This window comes from Rhincodon typus, chromosome 17, assembly GCF_021869965.1.
Source record: "Rhincodon typus isolate 14 chromosome 17, sRhiTyp1.1, whole genome shotgun sequence".
Taxonomy (NCBI): domain Eukaryota; kingdom Metazoa; phylum Chordata; class Chondrichthyes; order Orectolobiformes; family Rhincodontidae; genus Rhincodon; species Rhincodon typus.
Genome location: NC_063348.1, coordinates 13,677,333 through 13,701,973, shown reverse-complemented (window position 1 = coordinate 13,701,973; position 24,641 = coordinate 13,677,333). Strand labels below are relative to the sequence as shown.

At 42.9% G+C, this 24,641-nt stretch overlaps 1 protein-coding gene across 3 annotated transcripts in view; it reads left to right on the top strand.

The window, feature by feature from the left end:
* LOC125485229 (ETS homologous factor-like) overlaps positions 1-24,347 on the top strand; it is a 59,183-nt gene extending 34,836 nt beyond the window's left edge. For all 3 annotated transcript variants that reach the window (XM_048607103.1, XM_048607102.1, XM_048607101.1), the window contains 2 exons: positions 12,181-12,376; positions 21,965-24,347. In XM_048607103.1, the coding sequence (XP_048463060.1) occupies positions 12,181-12,376; positions 21,965-22,067 (299 nt within the window). In that variant the 3' untranslated portion in view covers positions 22,068-24,347. The remainder of the gene's footprint in view (positions 1-12,180; positions 12,377-21,964) is intronic.
* Positions 24,348-24,641: the final 294 nt, after the last annotated feature.

Below are 24,641 nucleotides of genomic sequence, written 5' to 3'. Positions count from 1 at the left end.
GCCGGTCAGTGAAAGTATAGGTGATTATAATGGAGCCGCTCAGTGACTGTGTAGGTGTTTATAATGGAGCTGGTCAGTGACTGTGTAGGTGTTTATAATGGAACTGGTCAGTGACGGTGTAGGTGTTTATAATGGAACTGTCCCTTCTGCTCTAACTTGATGCTTCTCTGAGTTTTGTGCCAATCGGATTTTTCACGCAACACAGACCTGCTCCTTTATTGTCTGCAGAACTGTGGTAGAATTACCTTTGCTTGTCTCATCGCATTTCCCCAGAGGGAACGATGTTTAACCTGCACTGCAGGTTTTGAGTGCTAGATAATTTTTGAAGGAGAAGGTGAAGTAAAGATATGTGCTTATTTTATGCCTTTTGTGACCTCAAGTAGTTTCAAAGAGTTTTGCCTTCAATTAAATGTTTCATTTTGACATGAAATCACTGTTGTAAAGAGCATTAAACTGACATGGTTACACTCTTATGCGATTAGCTGCACCTCTGGGATGATAAAGGCTTTGTCGTCTCTGTTATATCTTTAGGAGAAGGATTATTTTCTGTCATCACATGTCACTTTGCTGACTTGGAAAGGTCTACAAACTTCTTCCTGCATTGAAATTAATTCTTTTTCCACTGGGTGTCATGCCACCCAGTGCTGTGGCTGTACCATTCTCTTCCCACCCCTGCGCTTGCTGTCACAAGTTAGAGTCTTCACTATGGACGTCCAATCCCTGTACACTTGTATCCCCCACGCGGATGGCCTAAAAGCCCTCCGCTTCTTCCTCTCCTGCAGGCCTAACCAGTCGGCATCCACTGACATCCTCATCCACTTAACTAACCTCGTCCTTACCCTTAACAAATTTGCCTTTAATTCCTCCCACTTCCTACAGACTAAGGGGGTGGCCATGGGAACCTGTATGGGCCCAAGCTATGCCTGCCTCTTTGTAGAATACGTGGAACAGTCCCTTTTCCGCTGCTACACTGGCACTGTCCCCCATCTCTTCCTCCACTACATCGATGACTGTATTGGTGATGCCTCGTGCTCCCACAGGGAGCTTGAACAGTTCAACAACTTTACCAACACCTTTCACCCCAACCTCAAACTCATCTGGACCATCTCCAATACCTCTCTCTCCTTCCTGGACCTCTCTGTCTCCATCTCTGGTGACCGCCTCGAAACTGACATCTATTTCAAACCCACCGACTCCCACAACTACCTGGACTACACCTCTTCTCACCCACCTTCCTGCAAGAATGCGATCTCCTGCTCCTCCGCCTCTGCCGCATCTACTGCCAAGATGGGGCGTTCCACTGCCACACGTCCCAGATGTCCTCCTATTTCAAGGAACGTAACTTCCCCCCTCCGGTGTTTGAAAATGCCCTCAACCGCATCTCTTATGTTTCCCGCACTTCTGCCCTCACATCCCCTCCCCACAACAAAAATAAAGACATAATCTCCCTTGTCCTCACATATCACCCCACCAACCTGCACATCCAAAGTATCACTCTCTGCCACTTCCACCACCTGCAATCCAACCCCACAACCAAAGAGGTATTTCACTCACCCATCCATATCTGCCTTTCATAGGGACCGCTCTCTCTGGGACTCCCTCGTCCACTCCACACTCCCCAGTCACCCCACCACCCTCGGCACCTTTCCCTGCAAATGTAGGAAGTGCTACACCTGCCCCACACCTCCACCCTCACCTCCATTCAAGGTACCAAACAAACATTTCCACATCAGACAGGGGCTCACCTGCACATCTGCCAATGTGGTCTACTGCATCCACTGCTCCCGATGTGGTCTCCTCTACATCGATGAGACCAAGTGGAGACTCAGAGGCCGTTTTGTCGAGCATCTGTGCTCTGTACACAACACACAACAAACGACAACACCTTCCAGTCACCAACCATTTTAACTCCCCCTCCCACTCCCTGGGTGACATGGCCATCCTGAGCCTCCTCCAGTGTCACAATGACACCACCCAGAAACTGGAGGAGCAGCACCTCATATTCCGCCTCGGGAGCTGACAGCATAATGGCCTAAGCGTGGAATTCACCAATTTTAAAATCTCCCACCCCCAGGCCTCATCCCATGTCCAACGCTCTGTCTCATCCCCACTTCCTTGATCTGACACAACCTGTCCATCTTCTCCCACCTACCTGCTAATCCACCTAACCTGGTATCTTTAGACTGTGGGAGGAAACCAGAGTACCCGGAGGAAATGTGCGCAGACACAGGGAGAATGTGTAAACTCCACACGGATAGTTGCCCAAGGATGGCATTGATCCTGAGTCCTTGGCGCAGTGAGGCAGCAACGCTAACCACTGAGTCACCATGCCATCTCGTCTCCGACTTTCTAATCTCTCTAACCATGAGATTATTCAAAACCCTGCAGCCTGTATCCTACCTTGCACTCCCAAACCCCTATCTCATCTATATTTGCTCCCATTTATGCACCTCACAGTCTCTGCAAACTCCTCCACCTTCCAAAATAACTGTGCTCCTCCAAACACGACCTTTTTGAACAGTCCCAATTTGAATCATGTTTCTTTAATAGCCATGGTATCAGCTTTTAAGGCCCCAAAGACTGGAATTCTCTCCCTAAACCTCTCTATCCTTCATTAAGACTTCCCTTAAAACTTACCTCTTTGACCCTTTGATCATCGACCCTAATATCTCCTAATGAGGTTTATTGTAAAATGTTATCTTAAACCATTCCTGTGAAGTGCCTTGGGGTATTTTCCAAAGTTAAATTTATGATATAAACATGTGTTGTTGTATCCTGCAAATCTACTTGAACATGCTCATCATTGGTCACATTACATTGGTGAGGTGAACATCAAGGCCCCATTCAACTGAATATGGTATCAAGGAGTCCTGGCAAAACTGGAATCAGTGGGTATTAGGAGCAAAATCTCTGCTGTTTGGAGTCATACCTGACACATAGGAAGATGGTTGTGGTGTTGGAGGTCAGTCATCTCAGCTCCAGGACATCTCTGCAGGAGTTCCTCAGGGTAGTGTCCTTGGCCCAACCATCTACAGCTGCTTCATCAAAGACCTTCCCTCCATCATAAGGTCAAAGCGGAGATGTTCGCCGATGATTGCACAATGTACAGCACCATTCACAACCCCTCAGATAGTGAAACAGTTCATGTTCAAATGCAACAAGATCTGGACAATATCCAGGCTTGGCCTGACAATTGTGAAGTGACATTTGCGCCATGCAAGTTCCAACAATTACAAATTCCATCAGCCCTTAACATTCAATGGCGCCACCATTACTGAATCTCCCACGATCAATATCCTGGAGGTTTCCAGTTATGGGAAACTCAATTAGACTTGCCATATAAATGCAGCGGCTACAGGAGCAGGTCAGAGGCTAGGAAAACTGCAACGAGTATCTCACCTCCTGACTCCTTAAAGCCTGTCCACCATCTACAAGGCACAAGTCAGGACTGTGGTGGAATACTCCCCACTTGCCTGGATGAGTGCAGCCCCAACAACACTCAAGAAGCTTGACACCATTCAGGACAAAGCAGCCCGCTTGATTGGCACTACACCCACAAGCATCCACACCCTCTATTGCCAACTCTCAGTAGCAGCAGTGTGTACTCTCTACAAAATACACTTAGAAATTCACCAAAGATCCTCAGACAGCACTTTCTAAACCCATAACAACTTCCATCTAGAAGGACAAGGGCAGCAGATGCATGGGAACACCACTCACTGCAAGTTCCCCTCTAAGCCATTCACTATCCTGACTTGGAAATATATCGCTGTTCCTTCACTGTCACTGGGTCAAAATCCTGGAATTCTTTCCCTAACACTATTGGGGACTTACCTTTTCTTTCTATTCTTCATGGGATGTGAGTATCACTGACTAAGCCAGCATTTTTTGCCTACCCCTAATTGCCAAGAGGACAGTTAAGAGTCAGCCACATTGTTGTGCACCTGGAGTCACATGTAGGCCAGACCAGATAAGGATAGGAGTTTTTCTCCTTAAAGGAAGAGCATTAGTGAATCTGATGGGTTTTTACAACAATCAACAACAGTTTCATGGTTGCTATTAGATTTCAATTCTAGATTTTTGTTGAATTCAAATTCCACCATCTGCTATGGCAGGATTCAAACCGGGGTCCCCAGAACATGGCTTCTGGTCACTTTACTAGTAACGCCGCTAGGCCATTGCCTCCCTTACCTTCAGCACATGGATTGCAGTGGTTTGAGAAGGCAGCTTCTCAGGGGCAACTAGTAATGGGCAATACATGCTGTCCCAGCCAGCTATAGTCACATGTGAACGAATGAATAAAAAAAAAGCCAATATCAAGATCCATGATGCCATGTGCTCTGGAAAACCATTGTATATTTTTGCCTTAGTTTGCATAGTCGAGGAACATACTGCATAACTGGGCAAGGTGGGACCCTAATATTTGCTGTTTGACTGGCCCGAGAAGATGTCCTGGTGGTTTTTGTTCCTTAATTGTCTCCAACAGTGTCCGGGTGGTTAATCCTTAATTCTAGGAGGCACCTGTGCAGTTGTCATCCCATTGAATTTCTGGTGGTAACTCATCAGAGTCAGAATTTCAAGTGCTCACCATTTGAATCACACAGGAATGAACCTGCACATCAGAGTTCACTAGATGAACCTAACCATGAATTTCTAATTCGCATGTCCTAGATTGCAGATCAGCAAGGAGTGGCCGATTACATTTTACCTCGACCCCAGTTTAATCTGATTCCTGCATTAAAAATGTTTGAATTCATTTAGAAACATCCCCTGTGTTTCTCACAGTCGCCCACGTTTTGGATATGACTGGCTGTGCTTTAAAATATGTTGCCACATTTGGCGATAATGGGAAATGTTGCAGTGTGCAGAATCAGAACCTTACCAGAAAGTGAGGCACAGCTCAGTCATATCCCACTTCCACCGTCACCTTGAGCTGAAGACAGATTCCTTTAGGTCTGCCTTCATGATCGTGTGCCCTACGTTTAAGCACAAATAGTACATGAATATTTTCTCCGTCAACATTTAAACCTATTGTCTAACTCTGTGAGTTTACTAACACCCGACTTGGTCACCCTTGTTGGTATCTGCCCCAACACCACCCAATCTGTCAGCCCTGGTTCTTCTCTGATATCTGTAGGACCAAGGGGTTGGAGATGTTGGGGCTGGAGTAGTGATGGTGTGAGCAGTACTGGAGGTGGGTGGGTGTTGCGTTGTCAGGCTTGACGTGGGGACTGAGAGAGATGAGGTAGGAGTGAGCAGAGCCCAGGATGGTAATGAGGGGAGGGGGCTGGTGCGGAGAGTCTTGTCCGGGAACTGCGAGTGTTGAAGCTGCCCAAATTAAATTGGCGTCAATAACTGGTCGATACTGAGTAATCATCACACATTTACTCACTGACGCAACGTAGTTTCTGTGGTGTAATAGCGAGCACTTGGGATCTCGCAATCAGGATTCAATTCTCGGTGGAACTTCATTTCTGAAAGTGAATATGATTGCCTTTGAAAGGAGTATTTGTGGAAAGGACCATGCAATGCAGTGGTAATTTCACTACCTCTGAGGCCCAGGTGAAAATTCCACTTGCTCCAGAGGTGTGTAAAAACTTCTCCAATTAAAACAGCTACCCAACAGATCAATATGAGCTCCCCTGGTGGCTTTCCATATTTTAGTCCGTAGAGGTTTCCATGACAAACCTCAATCGCCATTATTGACAATAAGATTCAGATCATTGAGTTACTTGTAAGGTGCATGCTCTGTGGGTATAAATTACACCTAGTCAGGAAACTGAACAAACCTCCACATTTGTGCAATTGGAAATGGGCCAGGTTGTGTAATGTGTCAGTCAGCTGTTTGCAGGGACCAGACTGCTGAAAAACTAGAGAGCCTGACAATCAAAATGAAACCAGTTCAACAAGGCCAGATCCAGTCGAAAACCACCAAACATGTATTTGAGAGACTGGGAGGAAAATGAGTACTGCAATATGATGTGATTGACATACTTTCACAGCACCAAATGAGCTACACAGGAGAAGATTTATTACTGGGAATTAGAGATAGGATTTTAATGAAATAGCTATTAACAATTGCTTCTTACAGGATTTAGGTGAGAGCAGTATTGTAAGTTGAATTATTGAGAAACAATGGACCTGCAACTATGTAGCACATTAATTTCAGGAAGTCTCAAAGTGCTAATGGAGTAATTTTGGCGTGTAATCATTGTGTAGAGTAGGAAATGTGACACCCTTTTGAGCACTGCAAACTCCCATGGGTAGTGAGGCGATGAAGACAAATAAATAAGATTAGAAGTGATATAAGACTAAATGGATCGAAGGACCTCTTTTGCACTGTATAATTCTATGATATTGGTGCTGGGATTATATTGGTCAGCCTGACACCAAATAAATCTATCCTCTACTTTTGAGTATTTTCACAGGATCTTATAGTTTCATTTATTATTTTCTGGTGATGGTAATATTGCTGTTCATTAGAGGACAAGGGGACTTCCACTGAACAGCTCAATGAAAAACTGACAGCTCCCTGTCATTGAATCTCTGAATTGGGACTTGAACCTGCAACCTTTAATAATGTTTCAAATCTCATACATTGTAGCCAGCATGTACCCTGCAATAATCCAGATCATTGGAGTGACAACTAATTACCTTGGCCAAATCGATGTAATGTTTCATTAGTCACACTGCTGAAGCTCTAACTTTTCTCTTTAAAAAGCTCCTCAAGCTAATGATAGTAATTCCTCACTTCACCAACTCGGTAAAAAATGATTTCAAATATCAGCTAGGTGAGCGCATCCACTTGCTGGTGCCTGCTCCCCTCCTACCATTCCCTGTTTTAAACTTTAAACCCAACATACAATTCCCCACTTGAATTCATTCTTTTTGATAATCTTAATAATTCTTTACATTTCCTACTCTTCCTTCCTCATGTAGTTTACAGACTTCTGAAAGCCTAAAATATTCTCCCCCCTACCAACCCAGTATCCCCAAAGCCAATTTCAATGGATCTGAATTGGCCTCCAATTACCATAAACTTATTTCATATTGATGATCATTTAGACTGACTCAACAAACACATTGAACTGGACCCGATATACAAACCACTGAGAAACAGAACAGGAAGTGATACCAACCACCCCAGCAACCGAGGCATATAAATAACGAGTGGGACAGAACGTCACCGCTTCACCGGAGGTGCACTGACGATGTTACCTAGCAGGGTGATGAAACATCTGCAAACAAACACACTAGCTTGGTGAGCAAGTCTACAACCTCATCCATGAGCGGAGCTACAAATCTTCTCAAAAACTTTAAACACCTAAGGGCACAACACCCTCAACCCGGCCCGCAGATAGGAGACAAATGCCATCCATCTGAGCGCAACCTGCAAACAACTATACTTACTCAGAAAACAGGTACTACTATGAAGCTTAAAATATAAACCACTGGTCAACAATCCACAGGCACGGAAAACAGCTGCACAGAACGGTTGCAGAATGATAGGGTTATGATCAACGATGCCCATAACAGCCTCCACAAACATGAATGGGAAATTGCGCACCAAAATACTTTGTACTCCAATGCAACCGACCAAGAATGGGCAATCACGCTGGAACAAGTCATCTCCATACAACAACAGAGGACCAGAACAGAGGAAAGAATAGCCCTACAGGACAAAATATCCAAATTCACTCACAACAACAACACAGACACATGGATCAAGAACATCTCAGACTGGCCACTTACAGATATTGAGGAGACCATCCGAGCACATGGACTGAACTATAACTATGGAGGCACCAAAAAAACTGTCTTGCTGGCTGCACTGGAATCGACACTAGTGAGCAACAGACTCACAGAGGAAATACAACAGACTATCAGACAAGCAGTAGTCCCAACACTGAGCAGAAAAGGTAAGTGGAACACATTCAACACAGAAGAGAAGAAAGCACGGAAAGGCTCAGGAAAGACAGAAACATCATAATCCTACCAGCGGACAAAGTACGCACGACAGTAATCCTTAGCAGAGATCAATACATCGAGAAAGCCAACACACTACTAGGAAATACTGACACCTACCAAATGATGGCAACAGACCCAACATCACAGTTAGGGAACCAGATTACAACAACCCTGAAGAAATTACACAGCTCAGGAAACATCAGCAAGACAGACTACCAAAAAATGAAGCCAGAGGATTCCAACACACCCGGCTTCTATGGACCCCCCAAAGTACACATGCCAGGAGTCCCCCTCAGACCCATTGTCTCACTACCAGGCACACAACATACAGATTAGCCAAAGAACTGCAACGGAAAGTGAAATACTTAGTTGACAACATTACCCATTCCATCCACTCCTCCCTAGAATTCCTCAACATCATCAGGATACCAGAATAGAAGAAGATGAGATAAAATGATATCCTTTGATGTAACAGTACTATTTACAACTATAAACATCGACCTAGTCAAAGAGACAATTGCCAAACTGCTGGACGAATCAGGAAGGCAGACGCCCCATGACACCAACATCATCAACAAGGTCAGCACCCTGAAACTGCTCGATCTGTGCCTCACAACCCACTTCATCTTCAATGACTGTATATTCAAACAAATCAATGGAACACCAATGGGATCCCCAATATCAGGACTGATTGCAGAAGCGGTAACACAAAGGTTAGAACAAACAGCACTCCCAATTACACAACCCAAACTCTGGGTCCGCTATGTAGATGACACCTTCGTGATTATCAAATGAACGAAACTAGAAGAAACCCACTGACACATAAACAATGTCCTCACTGGAATAAAATTCACAAAAGAAGAAGACAACAATAACTGACCACCCTTCCTAGATATAATGGTAGAATGTAAGAACAGCAGGGATCTCCAGACTAGCGTGTACAGAAAGACCATAAATACGGACCAGAGACTTAACTACTCCAGCAACTACCCCAACATCCATAAACAGAGCTGCATCAGGGCATTATTCAAACAGGCCACAACACACTGCAGCAACCTGAAATTGCACAAAGCAGAACAGGAGTACTTATACAGAGTTTTTAAAAGGAATGATACCCAAAAAGCACAATCTGCTGTTACCTCCACGACAGACCACAACAGGAAGACACAGCACAGGCAGATTCACTAATTACCCTACCATACATCAGAGACGACCACAAGAATACTCAAACCCCTAGGTATCAGCGTAGCCCGCAAATCAACAACCACCCCGTGACAGCTACTGACGAACGTAAAGGATCCCATACCTACAACCAATAAAACTAATATAATATACAAAATACCATGTAAGGACTGTGAGAAACATTACATAGGCTGAACTGGAAGATAACTGACAACTAGCCAGCTAGAGACATGACCAATTCTCACTGCAAGCCAAACGGAGATACACCAGGGAATTCCTGGAGGCCTAGCATTCCAACCCCCGGAACTCCATCAACAAACATATTGAACTGGACCTGATATACAAACCACTGAAAAACAGAACTGCAAGTTATACCAACCACACCGGCAATCTAAGGCATATCAATAACAAGCGAGACAGAATGCCAACACTTCACTGGAGGTACCCTGATGGCGTTACCTAGCAGGGTGACGAAACGTCTGCAATCAAACACACTGGCTTGGCGAGCAAGTCTACAACCTGACTCACTTTTCCCCTGTGCTGGGACATACCTTTTGGGAGAAGGCAGTGGGGTGAGATGGGAGAACAAATGGCACAGTTTAGAGGTGCCTAGCAGCTGCCGTTGACGGATGGAGAATAGAATACAAGAGAATAGAAATGACAAAACAATTGACGTAAAGCCCTGGGGGATTTGTACTCACTTCAGGATAAAACAGCACTGACAACTCGTAACAGCCTCTGGACCAAAGCATTATAGACTCACCAGAATGGTTAAACTACAAACAGAATTCATACAAAGCGTGGTTGGATTCCTTGGAATTTATAAGGATTCAGGGGTGATTTGATTGAAATTTTCAAAACGAAACCTGGGATGCTAGGCCGTTTCTTAATTGATAATCCGAGATTGATTGATTGCTTTTCTTAACCAGAGGGATTCAATGATACAAAGCGAAGGTATGGAGTTCGATCACAGGTCAAATGTGATCTTAGTGAATGGTGGGTGAACAGGCTGCAAGAGCTGGATGGCCTATTCCTGTTCCTATCTGAGCCATAGGGAGGGGCTGAATACGCTGGGGCTATTTCCCCTGGAGTGTCGGAGGCTGAGGGGTGACCTTATCGAGGTTTAGAAAATCATGAGGGGCATGGATAGCTCTTTTCCCCAGTGCAGAGGAGTCCAAAACTAGAGGGCATAAGTTTAAGATGAGAGGGGAATGATTTAAAAGGGACCTAAAGGGCAACATTTTCATGCAGAGGGTGGTGCATGTATGGAACAAGCTGCCAGAGGAAGTGGTGGAGGCTGGTACAATGACAATATTTAAAAGGCATCTGGATGGATACATGAATAGGAAGCATTTAGAATGATATGAGCCAAATGCTGGCAAATGGAACGAGGTTAATTTAGGACATGGTCGGCATGGACGAGTTGGACTGAAGGGTATGTTTCTGTGCTCTATGACCCTATCTTCCTAATGGTTGACAGTTCTCAGACTCTCTGTCTGCCCAACTAAACCTCAGCTAAGTTTAAAGCAGAGAATAATCATTCTTCAATCATGCTTATTGTTCCGTTTAATGCCAAGTTATGATGATGCACTCAGCAGGCTAGTGAACACAAGGCCTTCAAAATAAAAATACATCTAGCGCTACTGCTGTGTTCTGGCAATCTTAACTGAACCATTACTTACAGAGTCCCATCATCACTGGACTCTCTCACATTTGTCCTTTCTTTGCAATGAGATGCTAAACTCAGATCCCTGGCTGCTCTCTCACATGGTGCAAAACATCTGATGGTACTATTTCAAAGCAGATTGGGGTGTTATCCTCTGATACCCTGACCAATATTTATCTGCTCATTCAAATGCTATGCGCAGACAGGCTGCACATTTTCTACAGCAGTGACGATACTTCAGAAGTGCTTCAATGACTGCAAAACACTTTGTGGTGATGAGAAAAGATGGCATGTAAATCCAAATCTTTGTTTTATTCACTTTTGTTGACCATATTGACATTAAAATGTAGAGGTTGCCTCTCCCTCTTTGTGTCTTAGATCTGAAAGTGGATGATGAACAGAGACCCAAACAAGGAACTGCAGTAGGCCACTTGGTTCTTCAAGCCTACTTTGCCATTCAACAAGATCATGGCTGATCTGACTTTCATCTCACTCTGCATTCCTGCATATCTCTGCTAATCTTTCATCGTCATGCTTATCCAGAATCTATCTACCACCGTCTTAAAAATATTGAAAGATCCACTGCCTATTGAAAGAAGGGAATTCTAAAGACATAACCCTCAGGGAGAAAACAAAATGATTCCTCATCTCTATGACCTCTTATTTTTAAACTATTACCCCCTCGTTCTAGATTCTCCCACAAGAGAAAGCATCCTTTCAACATCCACCCAGACAAGGTACCTCAGGGTCCTATATGTTTCAATTAAGTCACCCCCACGTCTTCTAAACTCCAAAGGATACAGGCCTGGACTGTTTAGCCTTTCTTCATAAGGCAGTCCACACATTGCAGGTATTAGTCTGGTGAACCTTCCTTGAACTGCCTCCAAGACATTAACATCCTTCCAGAAGTACAACAACCAGCACTTACACAGTGCTCCAGATGCAGTCCCTCCAATGCCCTGTATAACTGAAGCACGACCTCCCTACTCTTGCATTCAATTCTCATTTTTTTATTCATTCGTGGGATCTGTGTGTCACTGGCTGGCCAGCATTTATTGCTTCTCCTCAAACTCCTCTCCCATAAAACCATAACATTGACACATGATGATCCCTGATGAATATTTTCTTATCAAATGCTACCTCCGGAGACTTTACAAAAGAACATTTTCCCATCCCTCAAAAGCAACATCTAAACTACATGGTTTGGTCATTCATTTCATTGCTGTTTGTAAGGGCTTTCTATGTGCTGCCGCATTTCCAATGATATGTACTGCACTGGCAGTTAGATGATCTGGAGTTGCAAACGGTGCTACATGAATGCAAGTCTTTCTGCCCTTCAGTTCCTTGTGTGCTTTTCTGTTCAGCTCCTCGAGGGACACACTTGTGGGAGTTTATTCGAGACATCCTGCTGGACTCAGACAAGAACCCAGGACTGCTGAAGTGGGAGGACAGGTCTGAAGGGGTTTTCCGTTTCCTCAAGTCAGAAGCTGTGGCTCAACTCTGGGGTAAGAAGAAGAACAACAGCAGTATGACCTACGAGAAGCTGAGCCGTGCAATGAGGTAGGAATCTTCCTCATAGAGTCCTTCTGTTTTTGTACTTGCATAAGAAGCCCCGGCCTCAGTATTCAATTTCCCAACACCCTCAATGTAAATGCAGTGCTCAGGGCAGCAGCCAGAAACCAACTCGAAATTTTGTCTTCAGCAAGGAGGTAGGTCTGAGTGAAACGTGTCATGTCGCTGAAAGTACATCAAGCTCTTTCGTCAGCACTAACCCTGCTCTGAGAAATGCCAAGTCAAATATGTACAGCACTTCTAGGCTCCACACTTAAACCCAAACAAATGCTCGGTCCAGGTCAGAATTAGCGTTTGTCAGGTTTATATAGAACATAAGAACATAAGAACTAGGAGCAGGAGTAGGCCATCTGGCCCCTCGAGCCTGCCCCGCCATTTAATAAGATCATGGCTGATCTTTTTGAGACTCAGCTCCACTTACCCTCCTGCTCACCATAACCCTTAATTCCTTTACTGTTCAAAAATTTATCTAGCCTTGCCTTAAAAACATTCAGCGAGGTAGCTTCAACAGCTTCACTGGGCAGGGAATTCCACAGATTCACAGCCCTTTGGGTGAAGAAGTTCCTCCTGACCTCAGTCCTACATCTGCTTCCCTTTATTTTGAGGCAATGCCCTCTAGTCCTAGTTTCACCTGCTAGCGGAAACAACCTCCCTGCCTCCACCTTATCTATTCCCTTCATAACCTTATATGTTTCCATAAGATCTCCCCTCATTCTTCTGAATTCCAATGAGTATAATCCCAGTCTACTCAGTCTCTCCTCATAATCCAACCCTCTCTACTCTGGAATCAACCGAGTGAATCTCCTCTGCACCCCCTGCAGTGCTAGTATATCTCTTCTCAAGTAAGGAGACCAAAACTGCACACAGTACTCCAGGTGTGGCCTCACCAGGACCCTATACAGCTGCAGCATAGCCTCCCTGTTTTTAAACTCCATCCCTCTAGCAATGGCAGACAAAATTCCATTTGCCTTTTTAATTACCTGCTGCACCTGCAATCCTACTTTTAGCGATTCATGCACAAGGACACCCAAGTCCCTCTGCACAGCAGCGTGCTGCAATTTTTTACCATTTAAAACATAGTCCATTTTGCTGTTATTCCTACCAAAATGGATGACCTCACACTTATCAACATTGTACTCCATCTGCCAGACCTTTGCCCACTCACTTAGACTATCTATATCCCTCTGCAGACCTTCAGTGTCTTCTGCACACTTTGCTCTACCACTCACCTTAGTGTCATCTGCAAATTTTGACACACCACACTTAGTCCCCAACTCCAAATCATCTTTGTTATTTGTAATAAATATGTAATTATGAATGAAAAGACCCCATAGCTATAATAGAAGTGCAGATAACGAGGAAAACAGGGCAGGTTTATGATTGGGAGCCTCTCATTATGCCCACTATGAAGCAGTTATTATCTCCATTACCATGTACAGTATGAGATTAAAACAGAGTTATGATCAGTTTAGTGTGACACTATCATGTGCTGCATTAATACAGAGAAACATTTCGCAAGCCAATTCAGATTGTAAAAGATACGTTGTTCTATATAAAAAAGAAACACCACACCCTGGTAATTTCTTCATTGTTTGTAAATTGACTGTGAACTATGTAAAGCTGAAGAGGAAAGATCTATTAGAAGATTAGGCTGTGATCATGCATTAATTATAAGTTTAGGCCAGTCTGTTTACTGCACCTGCATGACAGGTTCAAAAACAATCTCAAACTTTCAGCATCCACAATATTACTTCCTTAAAATAAATCCTACTGTCTGACTGAAATATCCAATACTTGCATAATGGACAAGAACAGCCTTCTCTAACACAGGCTAAGGGCTGGGTGATGGGCCTAGATTAGATCAGTGACTCTATGACATGCTAAAAACAGCATGGGACTGGACTGTATGAAATTTAGGAATGATTAATGAGCTAGTAATTATCAAAAGACTAATGGTGCCTGAATATATATCTAATTGTGATCATAATAGATTTGTGATAGTGTTTGACAGGAAAGATATTAAACACCTAAGAGTATAACAAAGAACAACACAGCACAGGAACAGGCCCTTTGGCCTACTAAGCCTGCACCAATTCCTAATCCTTATTTCAACCCGCTACTTATTGCCCATGTGCAGTTTCTGTCTCTCTGTTCACCTCCTGTTCATGTGTCTATCAAGATACACCTTAGGCATAGCTAACGTGCCTGCTTCCACCTCCTCCACTGGCAGTGCGTTCCCAGGCACCCACCACCCTCTGGGTGAAAAATTTTCCCCGTGCTTCTCCCCTAAACATTTCCCCTCTCACCTTGAACTTGTGCCCTCTTGTAGGTGACCTTTCCACCCTGGGAAAAAGCCTCTTATTATCCACCCTAACTGTGCCTCTCATAATTTTGCAGACTTGCATCAGGTCACCCCTCAACCTCTATCTTTCCAGTGAAAACAATCCGAGTTTATCCAACCTCTCCTCATGACTATAACCCTCCAGACCAAGTGATGTCCTGGTAAACCTTGTCTGCACCCTCTCCAAAGCATCCATGTCCTTCTGGTCATGTGGCATGCTATATTCCAAATCTGGCCGAACTGAAGTTTTATACAGCCCTAACATAACTTGCCAACTTTTATATTCGATGCCCCACCTGATGACGGCTAGCATGCTGTATGCCTTCTTGATCATTTTATCCACCTGTGTTGCCACTTTCAGGGATCTGTGGACATGTACACCCAGACCCTCTGTGTGTCAATGTTCCTAAGGGTTCTGCCATTTATTGTATAATTCAAACCTGAATTTGATCTTCCAAAATGCATCACCTCACATTTGTCCAGATTAAACTCCATCTACCATTTCTCTGCCCAAATCTGCAATCTATCTATATCTCACTGTATCCTTTGACATTCTTCTTCATTATCTGCAACTCTGCTAATTTTGGGGTCATCCATAATCATACTAATCACATCATCTAAATTTTCCTTCAAATGATTTATATATATTACAAACAACAAAGGTCCCAGCACAGAACCCTGAGGAACACCACTAGTTACTGATCTCCTTTCCGAAAAAAACCCTTCCACCACCACTCTCTGTCTTCTATGACCAAGCCAGTTTTATATCCATCTAGCTAGCACACCCCAGGTCCCATGAGACTCTCCCTTTTGTACCAGCCTGCCATGAGGTACCTTATCAAATGCCTTACTAAAGTCCATGTAGACAATATCCACTGCCCTTTCCTCATTAATCATTCCTGTCACCTCCTCAAAAAACTCAAATTGGCGAGTCATGACTTTCCCCACACAAACTCATGCTGCCTCTTGCTAACAAGTCCGTTCACTTCCAAAAGTGAATAAATTCTGTCTCTCTGGTATCATCTCCAACTGCTTCCCCACCACAGGCATCAGGCTCACCAGTCCGTAATTACCTGGACTATTTCTGTTTCCCTTCTTAATCAAAGGAATAACATTGACCATTCTCCAGTCTTCTGGAACCTCTCCTGAGATGAAAGATGATGCAAAAATATCTGTTAGGGCCTCAGGTATTTGCTCCCTTGCCTCCCACGGTATCCTGGGTTAGATCCATCTGGCCCTAGGGGCTTGTCTACCTTGGTGTAGTTCAAGACACCCAACACTTCCGCCTTTGTCATGTTGACCTGCCCGAGAGCATTCACACATCTTTTCCTAACCTTAACATCCCTCACGCCCCTCTCTTTGGTGAATACCAATGTGAAGTGTTCATTAAGGATCTTACCCATTTCCTCTGGCTCCACACATAACCTCCCTTCTTTATGTTTGAGAGGGCCTACTCTTTCCCCAGCTACCCTCTTGCTCCTAATATATGTATAAAATGCCTTGGGATTCTCCTTAACCCTGCTGGCCTAAGATATTTCATAGCCCCTTTTAGTCCTCATAACTCCCCATTCAAGCCCCTTACTACTTTCTCTATATTCTTCAAAGGCTTTTTCTGTTTTTAGTTACCTAGATCTTAGGTATGCTTCCTTTTTTTTTAATTAAGCTGATAATTTCCCCAGTCATCCGAGGTTCCTGAACCCTGCCATACTTGTCCTTCATTTTCACAGGAACATGCCTGTCCTGCACTCTAATCAACTGGTCCTTAAAAGACTCCCACATGTCAGATATGGATTTACCCTCAAACAGCCACTTCCAATCCACATTCTACAATTCGTGCCTAATTCAGTCATAGTTGGCCTTCCCCAAATTTAACACGTTCATCTGAGGTTCACTCTTGTCCTTATCCATAAGTATCTGAAAACTTATGAAGATATGGTCACTATTACCAAAATTCTCCCCCACTGAAACTTTGATCTCCTGGCCAGGCTCATTTCCCAATACTAGGCCTAATATGGCCCACTCCCATGTTGGACTATCCACATATTGCTTCAAAAAAAAGCCCTGAACACACCTAACAAACTGCTCCCTGGCACTAAAGGAGTCCCAGTTAATATGGGGGGTAGTGGGGAGTTAAAATCACCCACAACAGCAACCCTTTTATTTTCACATCTTTCTAGACTACATCTGACTACATCTCCCTCTGGCAGCTGGGAGGGCTGTAGTACAATCCCAGCATTGTGAATGCACCTTTCCTATTCCTGAGCTCTACCCATAATGCCTCGCTGCAAGATCTCTCCAGGGTGTCCACCCTCAGTACAGCTGTGATATGCTCCCTAACCAGTAATGCAACTCCCCCATCTCTTTTGCTTCCTCCTCTGTTTCATCTAATATATTGATATGCCGGAACATTAAACTGCCAATCCTGTCCCTCTTTCAACCATGTCTCTGTGATAGCAAAACATCATAATTGCATGCATTAATCAAGGATCTATGTTCATCCATCTTATACTTCTTGCATTAGAGCAAATACAGTCCAAGCCTCCAACTCCACTGAACTCAGTAACCTCTCCCTGACTGCACTTCCACTTAGCTATACTTGCCCTAGACTCAAGCTCTTCCCCAGTCTGCATACTTGCTGACCTGCTGCAACTTGCCTGCTAGGATATTGGTGCCCCTTCAGCTTAGGTGAACCTATCCTTCTTGTACAGGTCCCACCTTCCTTGGAAGACATCCCAATGATTCACATATCTGAAACCCTCACCCTCTACACCAGCTCTTTAGCTATGTGTTCAATTGTACACTGTCTTGTTCCTAGCTCCAGTAGCATGGGAACTAATCCTGAAATTATCACTGTAGAGGCCTTGCTTTTCAGTATACTACCTAACTCCCTGAATTGTCGTTGCAGGACCTTGGCACTTTTCCTATGTATGTCATTTGTGCCAATGTGGACAATAACTTCTGTCTTGTTTACCCTCCCATTTCATGATGCCCTGTATCTGCTCAGAGATATCCATGACCTTGGCACCGGGGAAGTAACATATTATCCTGGAGTCTCTCTTGCTGCCAAAGAAGTGCCTACCTGTGCCCCTGATTGTCAAATCTCCAATTACTATTGCTTTACTATGCTTTATCTCTCCCGTGTGTAGGTCAGGCCCAGCTGTGATGCCACTTCTGTGGCTACTGCTGCTATTGTTACCTGATGGGCCGTCCCACTCCTCAGTGTCAGCGCAGATTTAGATTTAGATTTAGATTTGGTGAGTCTATCTACGACAATGGAACTGCAGTGGTGAAGAAAGCAGCTCGCCACCAACTTTAGAGAAGGACAATAAATACGTGACTTGCCAGTGAAGCCCACATCCCCTGACTGAATGATGAAACAGTAACTGGTTAATGAGTTTCAACACATAAATGTGAGGTAGTACAGTCTGGTGGGAAGAATGTCATTTAACACTTGGAAGATGCAGCTCTAGGTGAGGGAGAGGAACAAAGGGATCTTGGAGTAAAAATCCCTTAATCTCTTAAAGTTTGCATCGTAGCATAGCAAGGCTTTAAGAAAAGAGTATGCTTTGTTTCAAGAAGATGTAATGGAAATTTAGGGAATTTGTACAAAATCTGCAGCAAATTTTGGCCAGACGCACTAAAGAGTACTGTGCACAATCCTGGTCTCTATATTTAAACTGGACATCGAGGAACTGAAACAAAGTTGCTGGAAAAGCTCAGCAAGTCTGGCAGCATCTGTGAAGGAAAAAACAGTGTTAACATTTGGAGTCTGGTGACCCTTCTTCAGAACTGATAGAGGAACTGATGGTTTACAAACCTGATACCAGAAATACCCACTTATACAACCATCAGGAATGGATTGACAGACTGGGCCTCATTTCTCATGGAAAAAGAACATTGAGGCATGACTTATTTGAGAAATTTAATTTCACAGACATCTCCTTTCTGTGGTTTCTGCTCATCCAAGGATTTGTACCATTTGTTGTGAACAGTCTCTGTTTTGTTACTTAGAAATCTTATTTATCTACATCTAAATCTGTATTCTTCATAGGTGTTTAATGCTTTCCTTTCAAAAAAAATCTTGAAGCAATTATGATATTATTTAGGCACCACTAGCCTCTCATCAAAATCTTGCTCATTGATCATTCCTAAATTTAATACTGCCTCATCCCACGTTGCTTTTAAGAAGTTATAGAGTCACCTACCTAATCTAGTCCATTACCCAGCAGCTAGCCTGTAACCTTACATGCTTTTGTGTTTTGTAAAACTTTCCTGAACATAGTGAAGAAGTGTAATACATTCATGACATGGTCTGTTTATCCCAGTCATGATAAATTAAATTCTGTCATTACTCCACACTGCTTTTTGTGCAACCTTGTCTAATCTCTACATTCATACAGACCAGCATTTCACAGCTGTTGTCAAGGGAACAATACACACCTCACTTTACAGTCTTAAATCCTTTGATTATTTAATTTCACATGATAAAGCTGCTACTACCTGCTTAGCTCTTGTTATATCCTTCTTTACCACTGATGAGATTTTCCCTTTTTATCACTGAGGTTACTGTTCCATTTTCCCTCTTTCCAGTAGATAGGAACTTGACTAGACCAGTACTTTATGTTAGAAATTAACCTGACTGATTAAAAGCACAAGGCTCTTTACAGGCAGCGACTGGTGTACGGTCTGCACACAGACTTTCAGATCGCTGCACAGTGTAGTATCTGCAGAACCCACAGGGAACGTTGATTTTGGTCTCTTGTATTGGAGTGTTCTATCAAACGAATTAGTTTCTCTCGATCTACCCTGTCAAATCTTTTAATTATCTTAAAGACCTGAATTAGTTCATCCCTTAATCTTCTATTCTTGTAATACATCTTAATACACCTTAATAGCAAATTATAGTTTTAACAACCTCATGCTGACATTTCCAAAAGGCTACTTATTCTTTTTAGTTTAAACAATCGGGTCACAAATCAATGAGTTTCTGTTCTTATCTTTTGGAATTCCTCTCCTATTTTCCATCAATATCTTTCATGGAAGTGGGGGAGAGGATCGGGATGAATGAATGGTGCCTTCAGTTTGGGCAATCTCCAGGATATTCCGTCTGATTTTCCAACAAAGTAGAGCCCAGATCAGAATTGCAGCTGTAAAGGCTCCTGGATTTGGGACATAGTGTGTTTTCAAAGGACAGTGTAACACAGCTCACCTTGGAACTGCAGTTATCAGCAGGAAATGTGGAAATTCCATACGTAAAAGGCATTGCTACCTACAGCCTCAGTCAACATGCTCACAGCTGAAATCTACCTCTTCAGTTTCCTCACTAATTGAATAGAACAGCTTAGTTATAGACATCATCTGATGCGCATAAAACAGAATTCCCTTCACCATTTCATAGAATCATGAAAAGGTACAGAGGAGATTTACCAGGATATTGCCTGGAATGGAGGGAAGGTCTTACGAGGAAAGGTTCAGAGCGGTAGGGCTTTTCTCTTTAGAACGACGAAGGATGAGAGGTGACTTGATAGAGGTGTACAAAATGATCAGAGGTATAGATAGAGTGGACAGCCAGAGACTTTTTCCTAGGGTGGAGGTAGCTATTACGAGGGGGCATAGTTTAAAAGTGAGTGGAGGTAGATATAGGGGAGACGTCGGAGGTAAGTTCTTTACTCAGAGTGGTAGGGGCGTGGAATGCATTGCCAGACAGGGTAGTGGAGTCGTCCTCATTAGGGGCATTTAAGCAGCTATTAGATAGGCATATGGATGATAGTATAAGGTAGCGGTGGAGGTTAGATAGATCTTAGGTTTAGGGTAAAAGTTCAGCACAACATTGTGGGCCAAAGGGCCTGTACTGTGCTGTACTGTTCTATGTTCTATGTTCTATGTACCCTTTGGCCCATCGTGCCAGGAGCAAAACCTATGCACTGTCAAAGCCAAATTTATGGGAATCTGCCAAATGTTATAGTGGTCACTGTCACCATGGGAAACATGAACTATATGATGAAGTAAACCACAAACACACCTTCCCCCCACGCTCAAATAAAAGCAAAATATATTGGAGGCCAGAAATCTGAAATTCTGAAACGACACTTCAGAACTGAAGAAGAGATAAAGCAGACAGGGTGGTTAACAAGGTGTTTAGCTTGCTTGCCTTCATTGCTCAAACCTTTGATTACAGGAGTTGGGACATTATATTGAGATTGTGCAAGATGCTGATGAGACCTGTTCTGGAGTGCTCTGTCGAGTTCTACTCACCCTGTTATAGGAAGAATATTATTAAGTTGGAGAGGGCTTACAAGAAATATATCAGGATGTTGCTGGGACTGGAGGGTTTGCGTTATAAGCAGAGGCTGAGTAGGCCGGGTTTTTTTGAACTGGAGCATAGGTGGTTGAGGGGTGACCTTAGAGAGGTTTATAAAATCATGTGGAGTATAGATAAGGTGAATGGCAGATGTCCTTTGCCTAAGGTCAGGGATTTTCAAGGGGGCATATTTTTAAGGCGAGAGGAGAAAGATTTAAAGAAGACATGAGGGGCAATTTTTTTGTACAGACATTGGTTTGTGTGTGGAATGAACTTCCAGAGGAAGTGGTAGATGTGGGTACGGGTACAATGTTTAAAAGAAATTTGGTTAAGTACATGAATAGGAAACGTTTGAAGGGGAATAGACCAAGCACAGGCAGGTGGAATGAGTTTAGTTTGGGGTTATGGTCAGACCGAAAGGCCTGTTTCCGTGCTATATGACTTTATGACTATGACACTATAAGACTCTATATGTTAGCTCTGTTTTTCTCTCTCCACAGATGCTGCCAAACCTACTGAGTTTCTCCAGCACTTTATGTTTTTATCTCCTCCAACTCCCAATCATGGGTTTGTATATATGTACATGGGGATTTTATTCTGTTCTTGGTTACATTTTTAGCAGCCTGGTTCCCTCTTGTTCATTGAAACCTATTAAAATAAATGACCAGGAGGGTGTAAGTCCAATTTTAAGAAGGATTTCAATTTGTACCAGACTGCAAATCTATACCCAGTGATTAATCCATTAAGACAACTGCACTAATTGATATCAGAGATATAAGAGCTGCAGACGCTGGAGTCAGAGATAACAAAGTTATATCTGGAGCTGGATGAACACAGCAGGCCAGGCAACATCAGAGGAGCAGGAAAGTTGACGTTTCAGGTCAGGACCCTTCTTCAGAGATGCACTAATTGATCTTTTCTTTGTGCGGTACAGATATTATTACAAACGGGAAATCCTGGAGCGAGTGGATGGCCGCAGGTTGGTCTATAAATTTGGAAAGAATGCTCGTGGCTGGAGGCACTATGACCAATATTGAACCATTGGAAATTTTTGAGGATATGTATATCATCTCTTCAAAGAGATAGTAAAATGGTTATTTATGTGTATAGAAAAATCAGAGGCAAAAATGATCATGAACCCACTCCATCAACTTCTACCCATCATCTTGCTGTTCAGAAATTTCCGAAAGCCTCAAAATCTCTGCTAAAAAGCAATGTTCTGAGACAATGCTGGCCGTAAGTGTTTTTCAAACAGAACAAGTGATTTCTAGCCACAAGGAAAGATGAACAGGGCGAATTATTTTCCCAAAAGATTAGAGCAACAGTTTGAACGTCAGGCAAAAGAAAAGTCTTCTTGTTTTGTTTTCTGTGCTGTAACAGCTTGTAACAATAAGAATGTAGTTATTTATCCACCACATTTAACATGGTAAAATACCTGAAGGTACTTCACAGGAATATACTCAAATAAACACGTGAATCCAAACTTCAAAAGGACATTTTAGCTGATCAAAATCTTGGCTGAAGAAGTAGATTCCAAGGAGTATCTTAAAGAAAAATAAATGGATAAAGTGATGGAGAGGAAATTTCCGAGATCAGGGCCAATCCAGCTGAAATTCAATGGTGGAGTAAAGGAAGTTACAATGCCAATGAGCTGAGAATTGGAGGAAGCTCTGAGCCTTCTCCTTTTGACCACATCCCATGACATAGAGACTGGGTAACATCTCAGGCTAATGACAAAATGCAATTCCTACTCTTGGAGACTTTCCAACTCATGTGTCTGCAGATACTGAATTCTAACCACTGTCATCAGTGCTACTTTCTTCACTTCTGTCTCTTATAGGTTACAAAACTGTGCATTGGGAACAGAGGATTCATCCTAGTACTTTTCAAATGAAAATCTAATGGTCAAATTTTTCTTTAATGGGAATAACAACAATGGATGGTCATTATTGTGAAAGATTTTGATTCCTGTATATGATGACAAATGCAAATGTTTACTGCTGTTTTAACTACAAAGATTCCTTATAAATTTATGAAATTACTGTAATGAAATTGATTTTAAAATTATCTGTTGCATATTTGTAAAATCATTTAAATTGTATTATATTCTATGTTGACTTGGACTCTGTTGAACTGTATGCAGAACAAGAATGACATATTGAGGTTAAAGAACTTGTCAACATCCTGCTTAAGACCACCACTTCATGGGATGGGTTAGGTGAACTATCTTCTATTTTCCAGCCTAACTTTTGTATATTTATATCTTTACATAATCTTCCAATATTCCAAATACCCCCTAATAACTTTCATTGCCTTTCCACACTTACTTCTGTTGTGTAAAAGAATTCCACTGTGCCAAACATATCCCTACTGTTACGATCAAACTCCCTGAAAATGTATTCAGAAGATAGTCTAGACCCTAAATTCTTCTTATTTTAAAGGTAAGAGGAAGTTGTCGAATTCCAGATGCAATTTGATTGATCAAATTACTCAATGTTAAGCAAAGCACACTTTATTTTTATACTACAGTTAAAATACAGACAAAATTAAAATATAAGAATTTGCTTAACTATACACCTCTATCGAAATGCTTAGAAAATATATTAACCATTGCTAATTAACTGTTGTAGTATATTAACATCTTACAAACACACCCTTGGCAAAGGCAAATTTAGTAAAATAGATTGTCTCACATGCAATTCTAGCAGCAGGAAGAGAACCCCAGCTTTTAGCTGTAACAGACAAAGGAAAAACAGCTTTGCCATCCGGCTTCAAGACCCCAGCAACTGCTACTGAAAAACTAAAACCAAAAGTCCTGGTTCTGTGGGAGCTTGATACCACCCTTTTAAACTGCTTCCATTGTTCAAACAAAAAACCCAAAGCCCCACAAGCTGTTTATAGGATTCAAATAGACACCCCTGTACCTCTCCCTTAAAACCTCTCTTCAAAAAAAAGGGCAAAATGCACCTTTTAAAGCCATAGTATCATCACACTCTAAGCAAGGGAGGAAAAGCCATCAACTCCCCAGGGGGAAGTAAGGTCAGTCTGCCCCCAACAACACAGCAGGAAGATCACTTTGTTATCTCACTCGGCAAGGCTGTCATTATTCACCCTATCAAACTATGGTTAACCCAACACTCAGCTTTAACACACTCCTCAATCTATAGACTGGGCAAGGTTTGTCACAACTGTTTGAATGAAGACAATGCCTGATTACTGTGTTAGAATGAGTGTTGATCTAGTATCACCCTCTGCCTCATAATGCCTGGCTCTGTAACTATCTCATGGCACTGTTTAATAAATCTGTTTGTAAAGACCTTTCCCTCCATGTGTGCTTCTGTTTTAAATGCAGACCTGAACTCTCATGGAGTTCGGGAGACTCCACAAAAAGGTGAAAATTGTGACTGAAACCCCATGCTGAGATTCCCAATGCCACTGCCAAGACTCCTGATCTTCACCAGGGTCTCTTAAATGTGTGTCTCACATAATTGAACAACACCATTGCAGAGAGAGAGAGGTCGTCAAACCCTCTGCAATCTCCATGCATTCAGGCCAACTACCTACAAACTCTTCTCCCAGTCAGTAGACTGACTGCTGACTGAACCTTGCCC